Source organism: Nicotiana attenuata, unplaced genomic scaffold (assembly GCF_001879085.1).
Source record: "Nicotiana attenuata strain UT unplaced genomic scaffold, NIATTr2, whole genome shotgun sequence".
Taxonomy (NCBI): domain Eukaryota; kingdom Viridiplantae; phylum Streptophyta; class Magnoliopsida; order Solanales; family Solanaceae; genus Nicotiana; species Nicotiana attenuata.
Genome location: NW_017671405.1, coordinates 55,176 through 74,163, shown reverse-complemented (window position 1 = coordinate 74,163; position 18,988 = coordinate 55,176). Strand labels below are relative to the sequence as shown.

At 36.1% G+C, this 18,988-nt stretch overlaps 1 protein-coding gene across 2 annotated transcripts in view; it reads left to right on the top strand.

Moving 5' to 3' along the window:
• Window positions 1-5,204: 5,204 nt before the first annotated feature.
• LOC109208089 (flowering time control protein FY) overlaps window positions 5,205-18,988 on the top strand; it is a 24,153-nt gene continuing 10,369 nt past the window's right edge. The window contains exons 1-17 of one of the 2 annotated variants that reach the window (XM_019371112.1): window positions 5,205-5,544; window positions 6,067-6,340; window positions 7,127-7,218; window positions 8,737-8,805; window positions 9,609-9,713; window positions 10,408-10,503; window positions 10,585-10,667; window positions 10,766-10,837; window positions 11,001-11,098; window positions 11,468-11,527; window positions 11,625-11,685; window positions 11,806-11,893; window positions 13,039-13,102; window positions 13,535-13,613; window positions 14,714-14,803; window positions 17,866-17,951; window positions 18,225-18,721. In XM_019371112.1, the coding sequence (XP_019226657.1) occupies window positions 6,124-6,340; window positions 7,127-7,218; window positions 8,737-8,805; window positions 9,609-9,713; window positions 10,408-10,503; window positions 10,585-10,667; window positions 10,766-10,837; window positions 11,001-11,098; window positions 11,468-11,527; window positions 11,625-11,685; window positions 11,806-11,893; window positions 13,039-13,102; window positions 13,535-13,613; window positions 14,714-14,803; window positions 17,866-17,951; window positions 18,225-18,721 (1,857 nt within the window). In that variant the 5' untranslated portion in view covers window positions 5,205-5,544; window positions 6,067-6,123. Of the gene's footprint in view, window positions 5,545-6,053; window positions 6,341-7,126; window positions 7,219-8,736; window positions 8,806-9,608; window positions 9,714-10,407; window positions 10,504-10,584; window positions 10,668-10,765; window positions 10,838-11,000; window positions 11,099-11,467; window positions 11,528-11,624; window positions 11,686-11,805; window positions 11,894-13,038; window positions 13,103-13,534; window positions 13,614-14,713; window positions 14,804-17,865; window positions 17,952-18,224; window positions 18,722-18,988 lie in introns of both variants that reach the window. The other variant, XM_019371113.1, reaches the window with a different exon arrangement.

Sequence of the window (18,988 nt, the reverse complement as noted above, 5' to 3'; positions counted from 1 at the left end):
TGGTTTAGAAAATAATCACAACTAAATGCAAAAATGTAAACTAACCTAGAAATCAAGTAAAATGATCAGTGGCTACAAGAATGAATGCGTCGGGAATTACACTCAAGTAACGATCCAGTGTATTTCATGATTTAACAAATATGAGCGAGTTTATGTTAATTAGCCACGGATAATAATTCTTAATTAGCTTCTTCCAAAGACTAACAAGACTTCCTAATTAAATTATCCCTAAAACAATTAGGAGATTAAGCACACCCGGATATGGCGACAAGTAGTTTAATCCTATCCCTAGGTAGAATCTATAAAATGAGGGTTAACGCCTCAAGTTCTTGTTAATTAATCTTTCCCAACCCCAAATTATCTTTTCCAAAATTAATTCGGAGTAAATGGGTGAGTCCTAGGGTTAGCTAATCCCTTTGGAAACATTAAAGAACAAGAATAATTAAAGAAACAACAACTCATTTCATAAATGGATAAAAAATCATTCAATACATAAGCACAACAAGGTATTTAATCCACATTTTAAATATGAATATTCCCATAAACAAGATTCAAGTGTTGGAAATAAATACTACACACTTAAATATTCAATACAAAGTAAGGAAATGAAGAAATAAGAATAAATGGGTAAGAAATCCTTAACCACAAGCTTGAAATCTTCAAAACCCAAGTGTGTGTGCAAACCCTAGCTTCCAAAACTTGTTCTCTCTCTCTCTCTAGAACTGAAAATAAGCCAAAGTTTTTTTACAAATGAGCTGGTTTAGGTATTAAATGTTTTGGGGTTGAGAACATGTGAAATGTCTGAATTGCCCAAGTCTGATGCCCGTTGACCGCACCTGCGGTAGAATACACGCAGGTGCGCCTCCGTAGATGCGGACAGCCCATCGCAGATGCGAATTGTCAAATAAACTCTATCACCGCAGATGTGGTCCACCAAGCGCAGATGCGCAACCGCAGAAGCGGTAATCTAAAGGCAGATGAGATTTCTTGCAAGAGCACTCGTTTTCGCAGATGCGGGCTTGTCCACGCAGAAGCGGAGTCGCTTCTGCGACCAATCTTTCGCAGATGCGGAATCACAGGGGAGTTTTGCATGGTTTTCACCCTTTTTTGCTCAATTCCACTCCAATTGAATTCAAATCACTTCATGGCATCATTCACCTGAAAATCTAACAATACACACTATAAACGACCTCATTTTATAATTAAAGGACATAAAAACTAAAGAAAAGAGACTAGAATGAGTGGTAAAATCACCACTCATCAACGCGTAAGTCCAAAATTACCATACAAAGCTATTGAAACCATAAAAACTCCATTCCGGAGTCGCCTACACAAAAGTCAAACTCTGGTCAACTCTTTCAACTGAAGCTTCCACTCTTGGAACTAAGTGTCCCAATTCACTTCGAAACTTCTCCGAAACCAATTCAACTACTCCGGTAAGTCGCGTAACCACGAATGAACATAGAATAAGCGATAAATAGGAGAACGTGACTACAATACACAAAACGACTGGACGGGTCGTTACATATAGGTATTAGACAACTCCAACATGAGGAAGTAGTAATTTAATCTGATGATGAAATATGAAGTGGCCACATAGAGCCCTAGAATTTGAGAGGGAGAATGTCTCGGAGAAAGGGGTTCAGTAAAAATAACATAGTTTAATAACTTATCCCTAAGGAAACTCCACAGCTCTAGTGGAGTAAAAAGGGACCTTCACCAAGGGCTCCAAGGCGCAATAAGAAAGATACAAAGGAACTAATCCCTAATATTTCTTATTATTAACACACTATCATGGAACACTAGGGGCATGAAGTCCAAACAAGCTTCAAAGAGGCTTAAACATCTATAATTATAATACAAAATTTCATTTATTTCTAGTCAATAATCGATGGTTAAGTTGTAATACATTGTAAGGTGCAAACTATAACTTGGAATACAATACTACTATATAAATCGTAAAAATAAAATTTTGGTTGTTCTAGTCTTTTGAGTTAGAATTGCACATAGTAGAAGATACATAACAACAAGTGACTTGTTCAATTTGGATGCCTTTGAGTACAACCCTAATCCACATCACAACAGTGTATGCAAAGTGCACTATTCAGGAGAGAAGACAAGTATGGAATGAGCTAAGAGCATAGGACAATAAAATTCAAGGCTCTTGGGGGAAATAGGGGACTTCAATGTCATCCTTAGTGCTGAAGATAAACAAGGTGGAACTTACAGAGTTGAAAAAAGTATAGTCTTTCTTAATTGTCTAGAGAATGTGGTTTAAAAGTTGCAAATTTCTATGGAAATAAATTCACATGGAGTGGTAATATGGGATTTCAAAGAACTATTTGGAAGAGCTCACTCTGTTATTTATCTAGTAAGAGTGAGCTCGAATCATACTCCACTATTGATCATACTAAAGACATCAAAGATTAATGGACCGTAATATTTTTTGTGTTTAAATTTCTGGGGGAACATGAATACCTTATCTCAGTGGTAAAAGAGAGTTGACAGAAAGCAGTTGTCGGAAATCCACTATGGGTTTTACACCAAAAATTGAAAAGGGTATGCAACACATTGAGTGTATGGTCGAGGCAAACTTTTGGAGATATCTATGAAGAGCCCAAGCAATTGGGAAAACAAATATTAAGGTTTGAAGAAGTCTTGGTGCTAGATTGTTCACCAAAAAAGAGAACAGAGTTGGATAAAGTTAAAACTAAGTATTTTCAATATTTAGTTACAAGATTATCCGATCAGGCCGAAAGCTAAGCCAAATTGGTTTGGGGGGGAGGGGTAAAAATGCAGTATATTCCCAAAATGTCATAAAGAGAAGAAGGAAAAGATTAAAAATACAGAGAATATAAGATGAAAATAGAATTTGGAGAAAAGAAAGCCAAGACATTTTGCAGATGTATGCAATTCAGTACTTTCAGAAGATGTTTAGCCACAGGAAGGCATAAGAAGATTTATCACTATTAGACTGTTTAAACACTAAAGTAGTATATATGGACAATAAAATGCTCATATCATCTCCCGCAATAGAAGAGGTAAAGAATAATATGTGTTAATTAATCCAGAAAGTACACCGAGCTCGGATGGATTAAATTAAGCCTTTTATAAAATAAAAAAATACTAATCAATAATTATCAAAATGCATATCCCCATGTTTTACTTACACACAAGTCTGTTTATGATTATAAAAGTGGATCTCCCACATCAACTAAATAATCTTCGGCCAATCAGTGTGTTTAATGTCCTAAATAATTTTTAAAAAAATATCTTTAACGTAAGGTTGGCTCAAACTCTTCCTAAAAACATGTCCCACAACCAATCAAGCTTCAATAAGGAAGGTTGATCTCCAAAAGAATATTACTGGCACAGAAAATCATTAAAGACAAAGAAACCACAGAAAAAAGGTAATGTTGTAATGAAACTTGGTATAGTAAAGGCGTATAATAGGACATGGCCATACATATGTAAGCTGATGAGAAGATTGGGATTTTTAGAAGATTTAGTTAATCTAACATTTAGACATATATCAAATAACTGGTATTCATTGATTGTGAATGTGCAAAGAATGGTTTCGTCAAGTCGCAAAATAGTTTGCGACAAGGAGACCTATTATCTCATCCTTATTTGTGCTCAGTGCAGAACTGCTTTTAATAATGATGAATAAGATCCGGCAAAGGGGAAGATATGTTGGCTTTCACATGAATAGACATGGACCATATGTCAACCGCATAACATATGCAGATGACTTAATTCTTTGCAACAATGCATTCTTTTAAAGGAGTATCAAAATCATATAGAGAAGATCTTGGTCAATATCTTTTGGAGGGAAACAAATGAAAATATGAGATATTGTTAGGCCTCATGGGAGTTCCTATGCTACCCATACCAAGAAGGTGGAGCCCCAATTTAGAAGATATATGACACATATAAGGCTTTCACAATTAAATCTTGGTGGAATATTAGAACGTATACTCCCTATAGAGGGACGTCATGATAGCAAAGTATGATAGACGAGCACATCTCACAGTTACTTAATGGCACACAAGGTAATTATATAACTGGAAGATACTCTGCAAGATTAAGTTAGAGGCCATGGAAACATCCTCTTGTAAAAATATAGGGTAAGACTGCGTATAATAAACCTTTGTGGTGCGGACCTTCCCCGGACCACCTTCGACTAGTTGCCAAGATTGGTTATAGGCTTGATCCAACTAGACAAATGAGAAGTGCTTCTATCAGAATAAGACAACTGAAGGCATCAAAAATTTTGATTTGATCCATCCTGACTATATAGATGGAATTATTCTTTATTCTTTATTCAGCAACAAGTAGCATAGACAAAATGATTTAGACGATGATATGCCATGCTTCTCTAACAGTAGGAGGGAGTACACTACCTCAATATATATTTCTTTTCATACTAGCAATTAAAAAAAATAAAATTGAATGACAAAATCTTTATGCAGTGTAAAAACTGCTTCCAAACAAAATAGCTTCAGAAAGATATAAAATTAGTTGGAAAAATGAAGAAGAAAAGAGAAAAAAACTTTCTTCACCAACTTAACAAGTTACAAAACCCAACTAATATTGTATAAAAAAAAAGAGTCCAACTAATAAATACCCTTTCTCAATTGATTTGATATTGGACATTCGGAAGAAAAAGACACCACCTTCGAATAAGAAGATAGCTAAGCTTAAGGGTATTTTAGTCCAAAATCCTTTCATTACACTTAAAAAAAATCTGTTTAAATGTCAAAAGTAAGGACAAAATTTAAATACAAGCACAAAAATATCCTATTTGTGTAAATCACCAGCCTAGAGGTGGCTCCCTTTTTTGGTCCAAAAGAGAATTAAGAAGGCCCAAATAAGACATAAACTGAAATTTAACTGAATTGGAATTAGAAAAAATATAACTGGATAAGAAAAAATATAATTGTAAATGAACTTTTGAACAACAATTAGCGCTTGACCAAGTTTTTAAAAAATATTTCTAAGAAAAATACTTTTACAGAGAATTTATTTTTTTTATTCTCAAAAATTGCTTTTGCTTCTATTCAAAACTTTTTTTTTTCAAGCTTGGCCGAACTCCTTATAAAATGGCAAATTGCCTTGTAATAATTGGGTGTGGGCCTGAAGGATTTCACACGGATTCCACAAATTAGCCCAATATCAAGTTTAATTCAAAACGAGCCCAGACAAAGTGTTCTTCCCTCTTCATCACCAAACCTATCCAGCTCCTGCTCCGGTACTCCTTCCTGTCTCAAGCAACAGAGATTTTTTTTTTCTCTTTTTCTTTTTCCAAAATCCAAAAATTTGAGCGAAACAAAACGAAAATAACGTTCCTTTTCAAACTTATGTTTCCTCCGAATGCCCCAGACGAAACTGAGTGAGAAAATTAGGGTTTTAAATTTGAAAGGAAGCTTTTGATTTTAGTTGCCGCTACTTCCTCCCGCCAGTCACCGTACCACTCGCCGACGGGCTTTCTCTGCCGGAGTTCCAAGTTCGTTGTTGCTGGTTTATTCTCCTTCCTGTAAACTGGTACACTAGCTCCTTCAGTCGTTATCCTTCAGTCAAACTATGTTCTAAGAATTTACATTGGCATAATATTTCTAAGAATTTCCGTCTCTCATTTTTATACGATTTGATACCAGCGCTGCTTTCCTTAATTTTTTTTGGTTGAAAGTTGATATTCAAAAATAGAAATTTAGAATGTGAGCTCCTGAATTGGATGTGGAGTGTAAGCTCTCTATGGGGTATTTCGCGTAGGAGGAATGGCCTGAGCCATTCAGCGTGTTAGGAAGAAAAGTTAGAGACTGGTCTTTTCTATTAAGAAACTTGAATAAGGAAGGTTGTTGCGTTTGTGTGTGTTCCTAATAATGCGATCGTTGATCATTTTCAAACATGAGAAGTCATTGAGGCCAATTGTAATGGCAATGTTTATATATATGTTTTTGTGTTTAGCTAGTTATAAATTTTTGAAATTTGAAATATGTATCGAGTGTTGATACCTGTTGCTTGGTCTGATTATTATTGTGTATTAACTTGAGGTCACTGTTCTAGAACTCTGAATCGTGAACCCATTAAGTCTAAATCTTGGATCCACCTCTGTCCTCAAATATGATGACGAGTGGTGATCCTCATCAACATCAGCACCAGCAGCACCAGCCGATGCCACAACAACAATTCCAGCACCAACACCCTCCACATTTTGGAGAGTTTCCAAGGGGTCCTCAACCTCCACCAGGTCCACCTCCCATGATGCGGCAGCCATCTGCATCCTCCACTACTCTTAATGCTCAGCCACCTGGACCTGCTCCTCATCCTTCTTATGATGGTATGTGTTGTTTATCAATGTTTCATCTGCTCTTTTACTACTCATATTTGAATTGACATGTTTTTTAGCATAGTGTACGACTGGTAGGACGTATTTGGAATCTAAGATGAACTTAATTTGTCATTGGAAAAAAGAACTAGCTAAAGCTTTCTTTTTTCTTTTATTTGTTTGACCAGTTATCAAAATGCCGTTGTGTAATTGATTAATCTAAAAAAAAAAAATCTTTAAGGGGTAGAAGCAGAAAGTTGTAAATTGGACCTAACTTGAAAGGGACAAAGGGAGAGACTTATGGTTTAGTGTTCTTTGGGAATACCCTCTTTAGTCGTTATTTGATATTGTTTCTATCTAGTTGGAGAAGAAAGAAAAATTTCAACTCACAGATCACGTTGAGCTATTATACCAATTATCATTTTCACTTTGGAAGAGAAGCAAGATAAAGGCAGAATGTTGGAAGCAGTAAGAAGGTTAATAGGCAATTTCCTCTTCACTTCTGTTTCTTGTTATCTGATTCAGCAGCCAATTTTGATTTCCTTTTTTCATCTTACCCACAAAACGACTGATAACAACTATAAGGCTATGATTGCTCATATGATCAAATCCATACAGGACCTGCCATTTCTTATTGTTTGGGTAAGTGTAGGTCCAATCCTCTTTCTGATAAAAGTTGAAAAGACGATGAATGTTACCTTGGTTCTTAGGGACTTGCTTTTGCTTTGATGACACATAATTTACTGGACCGAATTATGATGGCTACTAATTTTTTTATTCTTTTCCTTATATTTGCAGCTCATGCTGACAGTTTTGCTGCAAAGAGAATGAGAAAAATTGGTCAAAGAAGAGCAGTTGATTACACTAGTACAGTTGTAAGATATATGCAGGTAATAACTTTTGAATGTGGGCTTTTATCCAGAGACCTACTTATGGAATGTGGTGCAGTAAATGTTCTTCTATATACAGGCAGACCTCTCTATAACAACATCCCTATATAATAGACATTCACTATAAAAGCCGAGTTTTTCTCGGAATCGAATATTATATTATGTTATAATATATGTCCTCTATAACAACACTTCACTATAGCAGTCAAAAATTTCGGAACAAACGAGGCTGCTATGAGAGGTTTGACTGTACTGCTACTATATAAATTAGCAAGGGGTTAGATTCATTAGCTGTTGTCCTGTCAGCGTAAGGAATTACGGCAAGTGCAAGCTCATTTTCTTTTTTCATTCTTCAAGGGGATAGAACCACGAGCTGTTGTCCAATTACGATTACAAAAAGTTAGCAAGATTCTTTTTAATCAGTTTTAGTCTTGTTGCTATTGACTATATGGATGATTTGCTTCCATTATGTTATGTGCTTAGTTAATTTCGTATTGATGCCAAGAGATTATGATTTTAGGTCTACCTCGTTCCTTTTTTACAAGTTCAATCATCATAGGTGTTGCACCTAGGGGTTGATGCACTTGGCTACTTACAAAGGACATGGACAAACCATCTCATGCGACCTTCTCTTATTTTAATCCTGGTTTAGAGATGGAGCTTTGCTTTTCTTATTTTATTCCTATTTGTACTTTCCGCTGAATGTGATAATCTTGAATCCTGTCCATTTCTTGTATGATCACATATCTATCTTAACATCCTCTATGACGCTCAACTCATGCATATGTTGGGCCTTAAAGACACAACAATCATCCCATATCACAATGTTGGTATCGCATTGATTCTATGGTATGAGTTTCTCTGTGTTAGGTTTTATGGAACTCCGGCGATATGATTGTATAAATTTTGAAAGGAAGATACGTAGTACTACAATAGTTATCATACATTGCTCTTCCAATGCTTAGAGTTGAAAGACGATAGGATGTATAGTGGTTCATTAGTACTAGTTCTCAAGTAGCAGTAAATATAGCATGTAGAGTGGTTTATTTGTCTACTACTAGTATTAATCATACACTCAGGAACATTTATAGAGCTTTGCACTAATTATCTTTCCGGAAGCTGAAATGCCACATGTTTTTTGAAGGACTCCAACCTCTTTCCTAGTTCCAGCTCCACAAGAACCAATAACATGGTTCTAATTGGCAGTAGCTAGCACCCGTATGAGCTTTATTTATGTTCCGATATATTATAAGTTGCTGCACTCTTTGGTTGCAATAGCTCTGGATAATGAGATGTTGTTTCTTAAAAATAGTAAAAAGAAGTGAGAACATGAATTAAAAAGAACATATTTTTTTTAAATTTTTTTTCCTCTTAAAACGAGATAGAAAATTGAGAATGAGAAACCAAAGTAGTTTTGGTCTTTTCTGTGGGCTTGACAACTTGGCAATGGTACTCACTATATTCTTCAACTTGTAAGATTATTTTGGTCCAAAGTTAAGAACCATTGCTTTCCTGCAGATCCGCATGTGGCAGCGCGACTCGAGGGATAGGACAGTGTTACAACCTAGTCCAGCAGCAGCAGTTGATGTCAGTTTGCTCCACTTACAAATTGGTCATTGATTCTGCATAATTTAGTTTAGTTTGTATGATTATATGTTGTGATCTTCCATTACTGATGATATCTATGATAAAATTTTCCTGGGTGAGAAGTAAAAACAGAAAACCACCCCAACTACATAGTCCTTCAGTTCTTGGTTTGTGCAAAATTTTATCCCAAAGCTACAGTGAACCGCCATTAAAGTAGCAGGAGCTAAAGAAATTGGTTAAAGTTCTGTAGGTTTCAATATTCTTATGTTAAATTATTCAAACCTGTTATTCTGTATTCGTAAACATAGATTTTTAAATAAAAAGAGCATGTTCCATGAGAATAGCATGTGTTTGAGAACATTCTCCTTATCTGACGAAAGTTTGAAGAATTGTAATCAGGCAATCTTGAGGAAAGTTAACCAAAACATACGTGTAGTCTAGGAAGGTGATCATAGTTCAGTTTTACCTGCATATAATGCTAATTATAGACTCCAAGTAGATTCTAGTACCACCTAGTGGACAAAGTTAATTGTTAAGTTTGTAACTTAGATTTCCAATAAAGTACCAAACTAACACTTAAAGATAATTTGTGTATTCCACATATAATTAGAAGTTTGAAGTCTCCTACAACTGAACATACTATTAAAGCTATTCTCCTGAAATCAGCAAAATAAATGCTAATGGTTCTACAGAAATTTCCGAGAATGTGTTTCTTGTTGCACAAATGTAAAAAAATAAGCAAGATTACACGTTCTTCTAATTTATTCTATTAATTATGATCTTTTGTTTGTTCATGGGTGCAGGTATTGCCAGCAGTTGCCTATTTGGATAATCCCTCCACAAGTTTTGCTGCTAAATTTGTTCATACATCTCTAAATAAAAACCGTTGTTCAATCAATTGTGTTGCGGTGAGTTGAAGGATTCTTTTTGGCCCTCATCATTTGTTTATACTTTTGTTGTGTATATCTTTGGTTCTATGTTCATAGGCAATTGAATTACTATGTCCAGAAGCACGCATGCACCTTTGTACTATGTCCAGAAGCACGCATGTCCAATCAAACACTGGAATGGAGGGAGTAATATTTATTAGTAAAATCGTTCAATCCTGTTTTGTTCTTCTTAGCATCAAGTGTCTGAAATATTCACACAGTTCCAAGGCCTTGATTAATTGCATGAATCTGGATCCTTGAAATGTGATTTCATTGTGCTATCGAACTCTTCTTGGGATGATTTTGTTTTTCTCTGGGAAGTACTACTTTCTTATCTTGTTAGAGCTCTTTGTATTTGTTTTTTTTTTCTGACAAGCCACTCTCTGGGAAGTAAACAAATAAAAAAACATAAAAGGATTTATCTTGTCACATGTTGTTGTTTGAAATCTAATAGCCTCTTGGGGCTGCTTTTATGTCATTATCTCTCTAAAGCAACTGTTAAAGGAATTAAATCAGATCCAGCTAGCATTATGACAGATGATGTAGAACTAAAAGTTTTCCGACTCTCTCTCTCTCTCTCTCTCTCTCCCTCGGTTGTGTCACACCCTTGGTGCATTTTTTCTTCTAAATCCTTATTCTCTTATTCAAACATTTTCTCTTGAATCACATAAAGTGGACTCCTAGTGGGCGGCGCCTCATTACTGGATCTCATAGTGGTGAATTCACACTCTGGAATGGGCAATCGTTTAACTTTGAAATGATACTTCAGGTATGAATCTGGGGTTGTGAATTTCAGATTTTAGTACGTGACAATGAATTGGATGAACAATGTAACGTGTTTCACGTGCAGGCTCATGATCAAGCAGTTAGGTCAATGATATGGAGCCACAATGATAACTGGATGGTCACTGGTGATGATGGAGGCACAATAAAGTAAATACATGTTTGGAACAATCTGCATTTCACACTCTCAGTATCTATGTTGTGTTTTTCTTCACCTTCCGTGAGTTTGCATCTGTATCATGTGGCAGGTATTGGCAAACCAATATGAATAATGTCAAAGCCAATAAGAATTCACATAAAGAATCTGTACGGGGATTAAGGTAATTATTCTAAATGATGTAACTTGGTTTTAAAAGATTTTATGTATAATCTGGGTTTTAATAACTTTTTAGTTTTCTGTATCAGCACATTTGCGTCACTAAATTTATTTCTAGGGTATATACGATGTTAGGTGGCTTGCTAAGTCTTATGTTTTTTGAACAGCTTCTGTAGTACAGATTTAAAATTCTGCTCCTGTTCTGATGACACAACTGTTAAAGTATGGGACTTTGCAAGGTGCCAAGAAGAGCGCTCATTATCTGGTAATGTCCCTCAAGCTGTTTATTAATAAGATCGTAGATTCAAGCTGAAATTAGTGATGGTTGACTGCGTATCAGTGATACTATGTTAAAGCGACATTTTTGGTTTTCTAAATAACATGCATGCTGCTGTAATTCTTTTATCTGTCAGATGGCACTCTGCCTTCCATTACTTCTCTCTTCCGTAATCACTGTTATGACCTGTTTAAACACGTGTTCTGGCAAAAGTTTACTATTAATTGGAAAATATGTTCCAAAGAATGCACTAGCAATAACTCTTCAGTTTTGCCATCAACACTTACTAATGTACCAGTTATAACATAAGCATGAGTGGCCTAAGAATAGTTCCTCATGTCACTTGAACTCAGGCAGGCCATGGTTGGGATGTGAAGAGTGTTGATTGGCACCCTACAAAGTCTCTATTAGTCTCAGGTATATGCATTTTTCTTCTCTTCTTTTCTTTGGAACTGCTCTGAGCAGTTACAGACTTACAGACGCTCTTTGATTCTTTGTTTTGTCCTGCTTGCAGGTGGAAAAGATAATCTTGTTAAACTTTGGGATGCCAAGTCAGGGAAGGAGCTTTCCTCATTGTTAGTCAAAAACTGCTCTCCTTAAATCTGCAATGTTACTATTTCTGTCCACTTGGGACTTTATAAAAAAGAGCTATAATTTTTTTAGCAATAACACGGATGCTGTGTTCTGTTTTGCAGTCATGGGCATAAGAATACTGTTCTCTGTGTAAAGTGGAATCAAAATGGTAACTGGGTCCTTACTGCTTCCAAAGATCAAATTATCAAGGTAGGTTGTTCCGTTTATTACTTTTCCAGGAGGTGCTAATGCAGTTAAAAGCAATTAGGATGTGATTTTTTAATGGTTAGTTTGTGAATAGTATAGATCTTTTTTCCCGATTTGCACGTGATGATGTGTGGTGTAAATTTGTTGCTCATGAGCATATTTCTCAATCTTTGTTTCACAATTCATTATTCTGAAATTGCATGGTAATTGACAAAAGTATTAAACATATTACTTGTTCCATAAATAGATTTGTATGTATAGCTATTTCAGTCTCACATTTGAATTTCTCTTACATTCTACGTACCCAAAATGGATCCTGTCAAATATTTCACATTTTCTATGATTATCTCTATTTCAGGTTTCGGGGAATCCTCCTTAATCGACGAAATATTCCTATTATGTCAATGCGAATTGGTTGAATGTTATTATCTGTGAATTTGAACTTTTTGGTATTTTCGGTTTCTTCGGATGATATGATGGGTCAATAATTAAGGGTCCCCTATCCCTCTCATTCCAGATTGTCCCCCCAAAAGATAAAAGACTTTGCAGCACTATATTTGAATCGAGTTGATCTCGAAAAGTTTTACTCGTTGTTTCTCATTTTAAGATTACACAATCAAATATCATTTTCTCCCCCTAAATCTTGATTTTATTAGGTTTCACTTACTAGTAAGAGTCTTGACACAAGAATAAGGATCAACTTGAAGTTGCTGATTTCAGTTGAAATGTTTATTTTTTTTTTTTTTCCTTCTATTGAGTTGTGCTCTTGAGGTTTTTGAAGTTTTAGGGCCGTGTGATTTTTAATAGTGGTTCAGTCAGTTTCTATAAAGCTGTAACTTTGGGATTCAAGAAGGCTTGCTAAAATCTCTTTTTAGAGTGTTGGCAGCAACCAACTAGCATTTCTAGCTTAGTTTTTAGCTGCAACTTCTTCACAGCAAGTGTATTGCTACTTATTACTTCTCTGGTTCTGCCTGCAGTATTCGTTTTCTTATTTGGGTAGGAAGGAAGAACAAAGCTTACATTCATATGAATGTTAATCACATGCTAATGAGAAAACCTGCAAATGGTGTAGATGATTATCATGTCAAGTCAAGTATGTGTGTGCAAGGGTTTGTATTCCGTCATCGTAACATTCTGTTTCATTTCAGCTTTATGACATAAGGGCTATGAAGGAGCTTGAATCATTCCGGGGACATCAGAAGGATGTGACATGTAAGAATTACCTTTTTGTTTATGTGTATATATATCTTATGCAATGCACACTACACGAGCATGTCAAGTAACAACCAGGTTATGGACTCGGATGAAAATCTGTAGTTAGTATGCTGGTATTATTCAGTAGATTTCACCAAGGTATTAATAGAAAAAGAATTTTAGATCACGTTGACTAAAAGCAAATAATTGATTGGAGATAGTGGCTGAATTGTTTTTTCTGGATAAAAATCTGGGTTGTTAATCGCGTTTAGTTTTTCCTACTATCTATGTCACGCAGAAATCTTAGTGCTTCTTTATTTTGTCCCTTCAGATAATAATCACTCTTATTATTCCACTTATTGTCTTGTTCCTCCACCATGCTTCCATGGTCGACTTTCAACTGTATGTGATACCTGCTAATTGCCTGTTATTTTCATATAACTGTTACAGCATTGGCCTGGCATCCGTTTCATGAAGAGTATTTCGTTAGCGGAAGCTTTGATGGTTCAATATTTCATTGGCTTGTGGGGTAAGTTCCTTGAAAATTCTTTCACTATCATCTATAAATCAGTTGTGCTACCTCCTTTAGTTTTTGGGCATCTCTTGTGCGTTCAAAATATCGTTGTATGACCTGGTTTAGAACATTAATCTTGGTAAATTTTTTACTTCTGTCAACTGTCCGCCATTGGAATGACAGTTTTTATTTGATGAAGTGACAGGATACCAAGCTATAGATCAGAGGAAGTGTTACTAATTGCTGTGCCATAAAATTAACCTTTTCTTTATGCACTTTTGGCACCATTTAATAAAACTGAAGTTTGGTACTCCAGGCACTTTTTGGCTGGATTCAAGTTGGGAAGAATGACAAATGATGATTCAGAATGAATGTTATTGCTAATAGCCTAGAGTCCTGGACTTGTCAAGGAAACTTATGAGATGAAAAATTCTAGGTTATTCTTGGCAACAAAAAGTGGTCAATGGAGATAAGAGAGGGAACCTAGTTTTCTCTTTCAATTGCTCCTCTTAGCATGCATATCTTTACTTTAAAGAGCTGTGATAACTTAAAAAAAAACAAAAAAAATTGACATACATGGTTGTTCTATGTGAATTGGTAAATGGTTATTCTGTGGTTTTCCTTTTCTCCTCGGAAAGTGCCAGATCTGTGTCCTGAACTTGTGAGCTCTGTGAAGAATCATCTCCCTTCACTCAAATCCATTTTATTTGCTATTCCCGTAAGAGGTAGACTTGAATATTTTTGTCATATGAATGTTGCCCTATTTTTATTGAATAAACACATGTTTGCTTCTTTCGCTTCAAATCAAAAAATCATTTCTACCCAGTATTGAGTCAGTGTTGGATCATCCTACAATTTCTGTAAAATGTGGGGAATAAATGAGCCATCTGGGCTCCTTAGTCTGTCAACCTCGACCAAACATGTGATGAGATAGTTTGGAATATGATTTCTCACTTATAAAATGAACCCAAAAAGGCAATCAACTTTTATTAGTCTGATCCCAATAAGGCAATCAACTTTTATTAGTCTGATCCCACCATTTCCCCCTATTATCAGTGATTCAGATAGCTTCTAATAATTTTGTCTCTCTTGGCTTTTTGATGCTCTACCCACAGGCATGAAGCTCCTCAAGTTGAAATTACAAATGCACATGAAACTGGTGTTTGGGATCTTGCATGGCACCCCATTGGCTATCTCCTTTGCAGGTTATACTGCATTTTCTTAAACTGCAGCTCTGTTTTAAGTGCTGTTTATTACGTTAGTACTTGACTCCACTTGAACAAAACAATTTTCTAAAATGTTAATTGTTAGAATTCTTCTCATAAACTGGTGTGCTTTTCTTCTGTTCCTTGCATGTTTAGACATTCTGGTCGATCCATTGTGGTTGTTACTGGATATTGTTTTGAAGTTTTTGGTGTTAGTGTTGCTTGGACCTATGGTGCAGAATCTGCTGTTTACTATGACAAAAATAAGCTGAAGCTGATTTTGAGAACATGTTATTATTTACCCTGCAATTCTGTGCTCCAGTAAAAAAATCGAAGCATTCCCGAAATTTTGCTCTTTTTCCGCTTTCTTATAGAAGAGGTTCTTTAAATTCTGTTTGATTTTCTCTTTTCATCTCTGATAAGCTACTTGTAATCTTATACTATGTTTGTTCTTTCCACATAGTGTCTATTAGTTTTGATTTTCCCTAGTACTGTGGATAGACCGCCTGTTTGTGAATAATTATTGCTCTACATCTGACTTTGTCTTTTATCCGCACTAAGAAGTTTATCAGTCAGAGGCCGTGGGGATGATGGCTTCTGCTGTTGTAGTTCTTAAGTGTTTGTGCGGGCTCTCAACTTTCTTTCTCCATTAAGTTCATATCTCCAACAAGGTGACTCTGATGCAGATATAAATCTGAAGTTATATTGGTTGTGTGTATTTAATTTAGTTGTGTGTTCGACTATGGCCCTTGCTTATGTGGTAACTTTCTTTTGTTCTCGTGTATCTTGGCTTTAACTCCCATCGAGGGAACCTATCAAGCATATGTACAATTAGGAATAGCTTTTATTAGGCAAAACGGCTTAATGGCCCCCTAAACTTGCACCGGATTTTAAAGCCGGCATATCAACTCCTGATTTTTCCATTTTGACACCTCAACTCAGACTTAAAAGAAGCGTGAGTGTGATAATTTTTATTTTAAAAAGGTTAAAATGAGGGGGAAAAAATTATACATAGCAAGAAAAGATAAGAAAAAACTTGCCCCCTCCCCTAACCCTCACCCCTTTATGTTTCTTTTCGCTTCCCCATTCTCATCCACCCCCAACCTCACCCAAATTTTTCTTTCTCTCCAACTCCTTTCTTCCCCCATCCGTTTTCTTCTCGTTCCATCACCAACGATATTAACGCCACTCACCACTACCACTAGCAAAACTCCTCTTTAAAACCCAGGCAACAGCAGTGAGGAAAAAGAAAGATAACTAGGTTTGGCCGGAGATTTCTCTGTCAATTCTCCTTCACATCAAGTCCCTCTCTCATTTCTGTATCCATCTCAGACTGGAAACTTGTGGAGTTTTGCTGGAAATTCCTTTTTCTTTCAGTCCTTCCTCTTCTTGATTTATCTTGGGTATTCTCGCTTTCTCTTTCTCTAGAACATTAGTGGATCCAAGTTCTTGAATTCCCTCTGCTTGAATCACTGAAAGTTGGATGCTTTTGTTGGTTTAAGGAACAGTATTTTGATAGCAAATCTCAATAGGTTTATATTGGTTGTATTCTCTCTATTTTATTAACTATTATAAGTAGAAAAGGTTTGAATTTCCTATTTGTAGCTGAGATTTTATTTCACGATGGTGGCTGAGAATTGAGTTAGGGGTGAAAGGTCGTTATCATGCTGGCATGGTTTACTGTGTATAGGTGAAAGGGGTAGAAGAAATAGTGAAGCAAATTAACAAAGAAGATACTCCCTCGGTTTCAATTTACATGAGGTAGTTTGACTCGGCACGGAGTTTAAGAAAAAAAAAAGACTTTTGAAACTTGTGGCCTTAAAAGCTTAAGGGGTAAAAGCTTTGTAGGAACATGACATTTGTGTGGTTATAAAAGCTTTTCATTAAGGATAAAATGGGTAAAATGAAGAATTTAAAGTTGAATTATTTCTAAATTTAAAAATGTGTCATTTATTTTGGAACGGATTAAAAAGGAAGGTACCTCATCTAATTTGAAACAGTTGGAGTATTAAAATTTTGATAACTTAATTTTTGAAAATTGGGACTCACAAATGACAACTCTCAAGTATATTGGTCTAAGCATATGACTTGTACTTCATGGCTGGCAATTGAGCTACACGCTTTGAAGGAGGGGTTTATTATGTGTAGTTTTATTGAGTTGAGGTGTTAAAATGGGAAAGTCGAGAGTTGATAAACTGGCTTTTTAAAATTGGTGCAAGTTTAAGGGGCAATTAGGCCGTACTGCCCTTTTATTATAGTGTGTCAAATTTGATGTACTTATAGTTACACTGAAAATAGTTTTGTTGGAAGATGTTAGAAAAGGTGGTAAAAGATATGTATGTTGTTTATCTAATGTCATTTTATTGAGTAAAATTTTCTCATATATCCAAAGTAGTCATTCTTTCTGGGTAAAGTATTTCATACGGTAAAGGTTTTCTTTCCAGAGGAGTTATAGCAATGTAAGACACACATGTCACCCTATTTCTGTCTCAGTCTCAAAGAAAAATAGAAACTAAAAGAGTAGGGAATGGTTATCTTAAGTGCAACATGAATTGAGAATAACTGAACATTTTCTTTTTCTTGGTAAAGGGTGAAGTTGTGGCTTGTATTGAACACAATTTTTCTAGCTGAACTCTGATATGAAAGTGCATTATTGACTATTGATATAGCATTTGTTGCAAATATATTTCATTATTATCATAGAGGTAACTGGATTCTTCTAAGTCAGCTATCTCATATATATTTTGTTACAACCTTTCTTGGGCAGGTAACTTTTATGTCTGCTTACTTGTATTTAGCTTTTTAGGCCTGATCGTGTTTATATTTATTTAAATCTTGCAGAACCTCCATCGGGTAGAGTTATATTTTCTCTCTTCCTCTATCTAGTGTGTGAGAATTGCATGTCACTGTCTTTCAGTGGCTGTTTCAAGCTTTTCTTGCTGTGTTCTTTCCTTTATCATTCTCCTTAGAACTAAGGAGGCCCTTATGCTTCTCCACCAACACTAAAACATTTTACTGAAGTAGCCTAAGTAGCTAGCTAATCGGTCTTGTTCCTGATGCAGTGGCAGCAATGATCAGACAACAAAGTTCTGGTGCAGAAATAGGCCTGGGGATCCAGCTCGTGATAAATTCAATTTGGGACAGCAAGGTTTTACTAATTCCTCTCCGTGTAAATGTTATCTTTAATTTTTTGATGCTATTGGTTTATTGTGCTTCAGATTGTGTACATATGTCGAGATTCGAGAGCATAGGGCTTTGTAGTCGTGGGGTAACATCAGCTTGATTTTAAAGAAACTCTTGAAATATTATAATTTTTCTTTTTCTGTAGTCTTCGTTAATCTTCTTAGTTTGACTATCACTTTCAACTACCAAAAGTTTACTTCTTAAATAGCCTCAGCGCAGGTTTTGTGGTTGATTTCAGGTTTGGGTGATCAAAACAATGTTCTTGGTCGCATGCCTGGTAATTTTCCAGGTCCTGAGCCCCCATCAACTCCTGGAGCATTTGCCTCTGGCTTGTTACGAACTGAGGGTACAATACCTGGAGTTGGAGCTGCATTGCCACTATCGCTTGATTCATCTCAAGGAGAACAGAAGTCTTCCATGCCAGTTTCAATGCCTATAGGAGCTCCCCCTCTTCCTCCTGGTCCACATCCATCTCTTCTTGCGGGTAATCAGCAGCAAGCATATCAACAAAACATGCAGCAAGCTCAGCACCAGCAGTCACTACCTCAACAAATGACTTCTCATCCTTTGCAACCGTCGAATTTGCCACAACTACAGCCTCCACATATGCCTCTAATGCCGCATCCTCATTTACCTCGGCCACCACACCAACTACAACAAGTAAACATGCCTGGCCTTCCGTCTTCAATGCCAGGTTCTGGACCCATCCAAGGAATGCCTATCCCTGGTCCAATGGTATGTATCATATTTCTATTTGCAGGTTGCATCTTCTTCCCCTTTTTTCCTGTAGATGTGCCATGCATATCTTGATTCATCACCTCCTTGGTGCCTCTTTAAGTGTAATGCTCTTGCTAATCAAATGGAAATAAATAAGCATTTAATGTATTTTTCGTGTAGCATGCATTCTGATTTGTATCTCTGTGTTTATGTTTGCTTATATTGATAGATTCTGAATTCATCTTCATTCGAACCCCCCCCCCCACCCACCCCACCCCCCCTCTT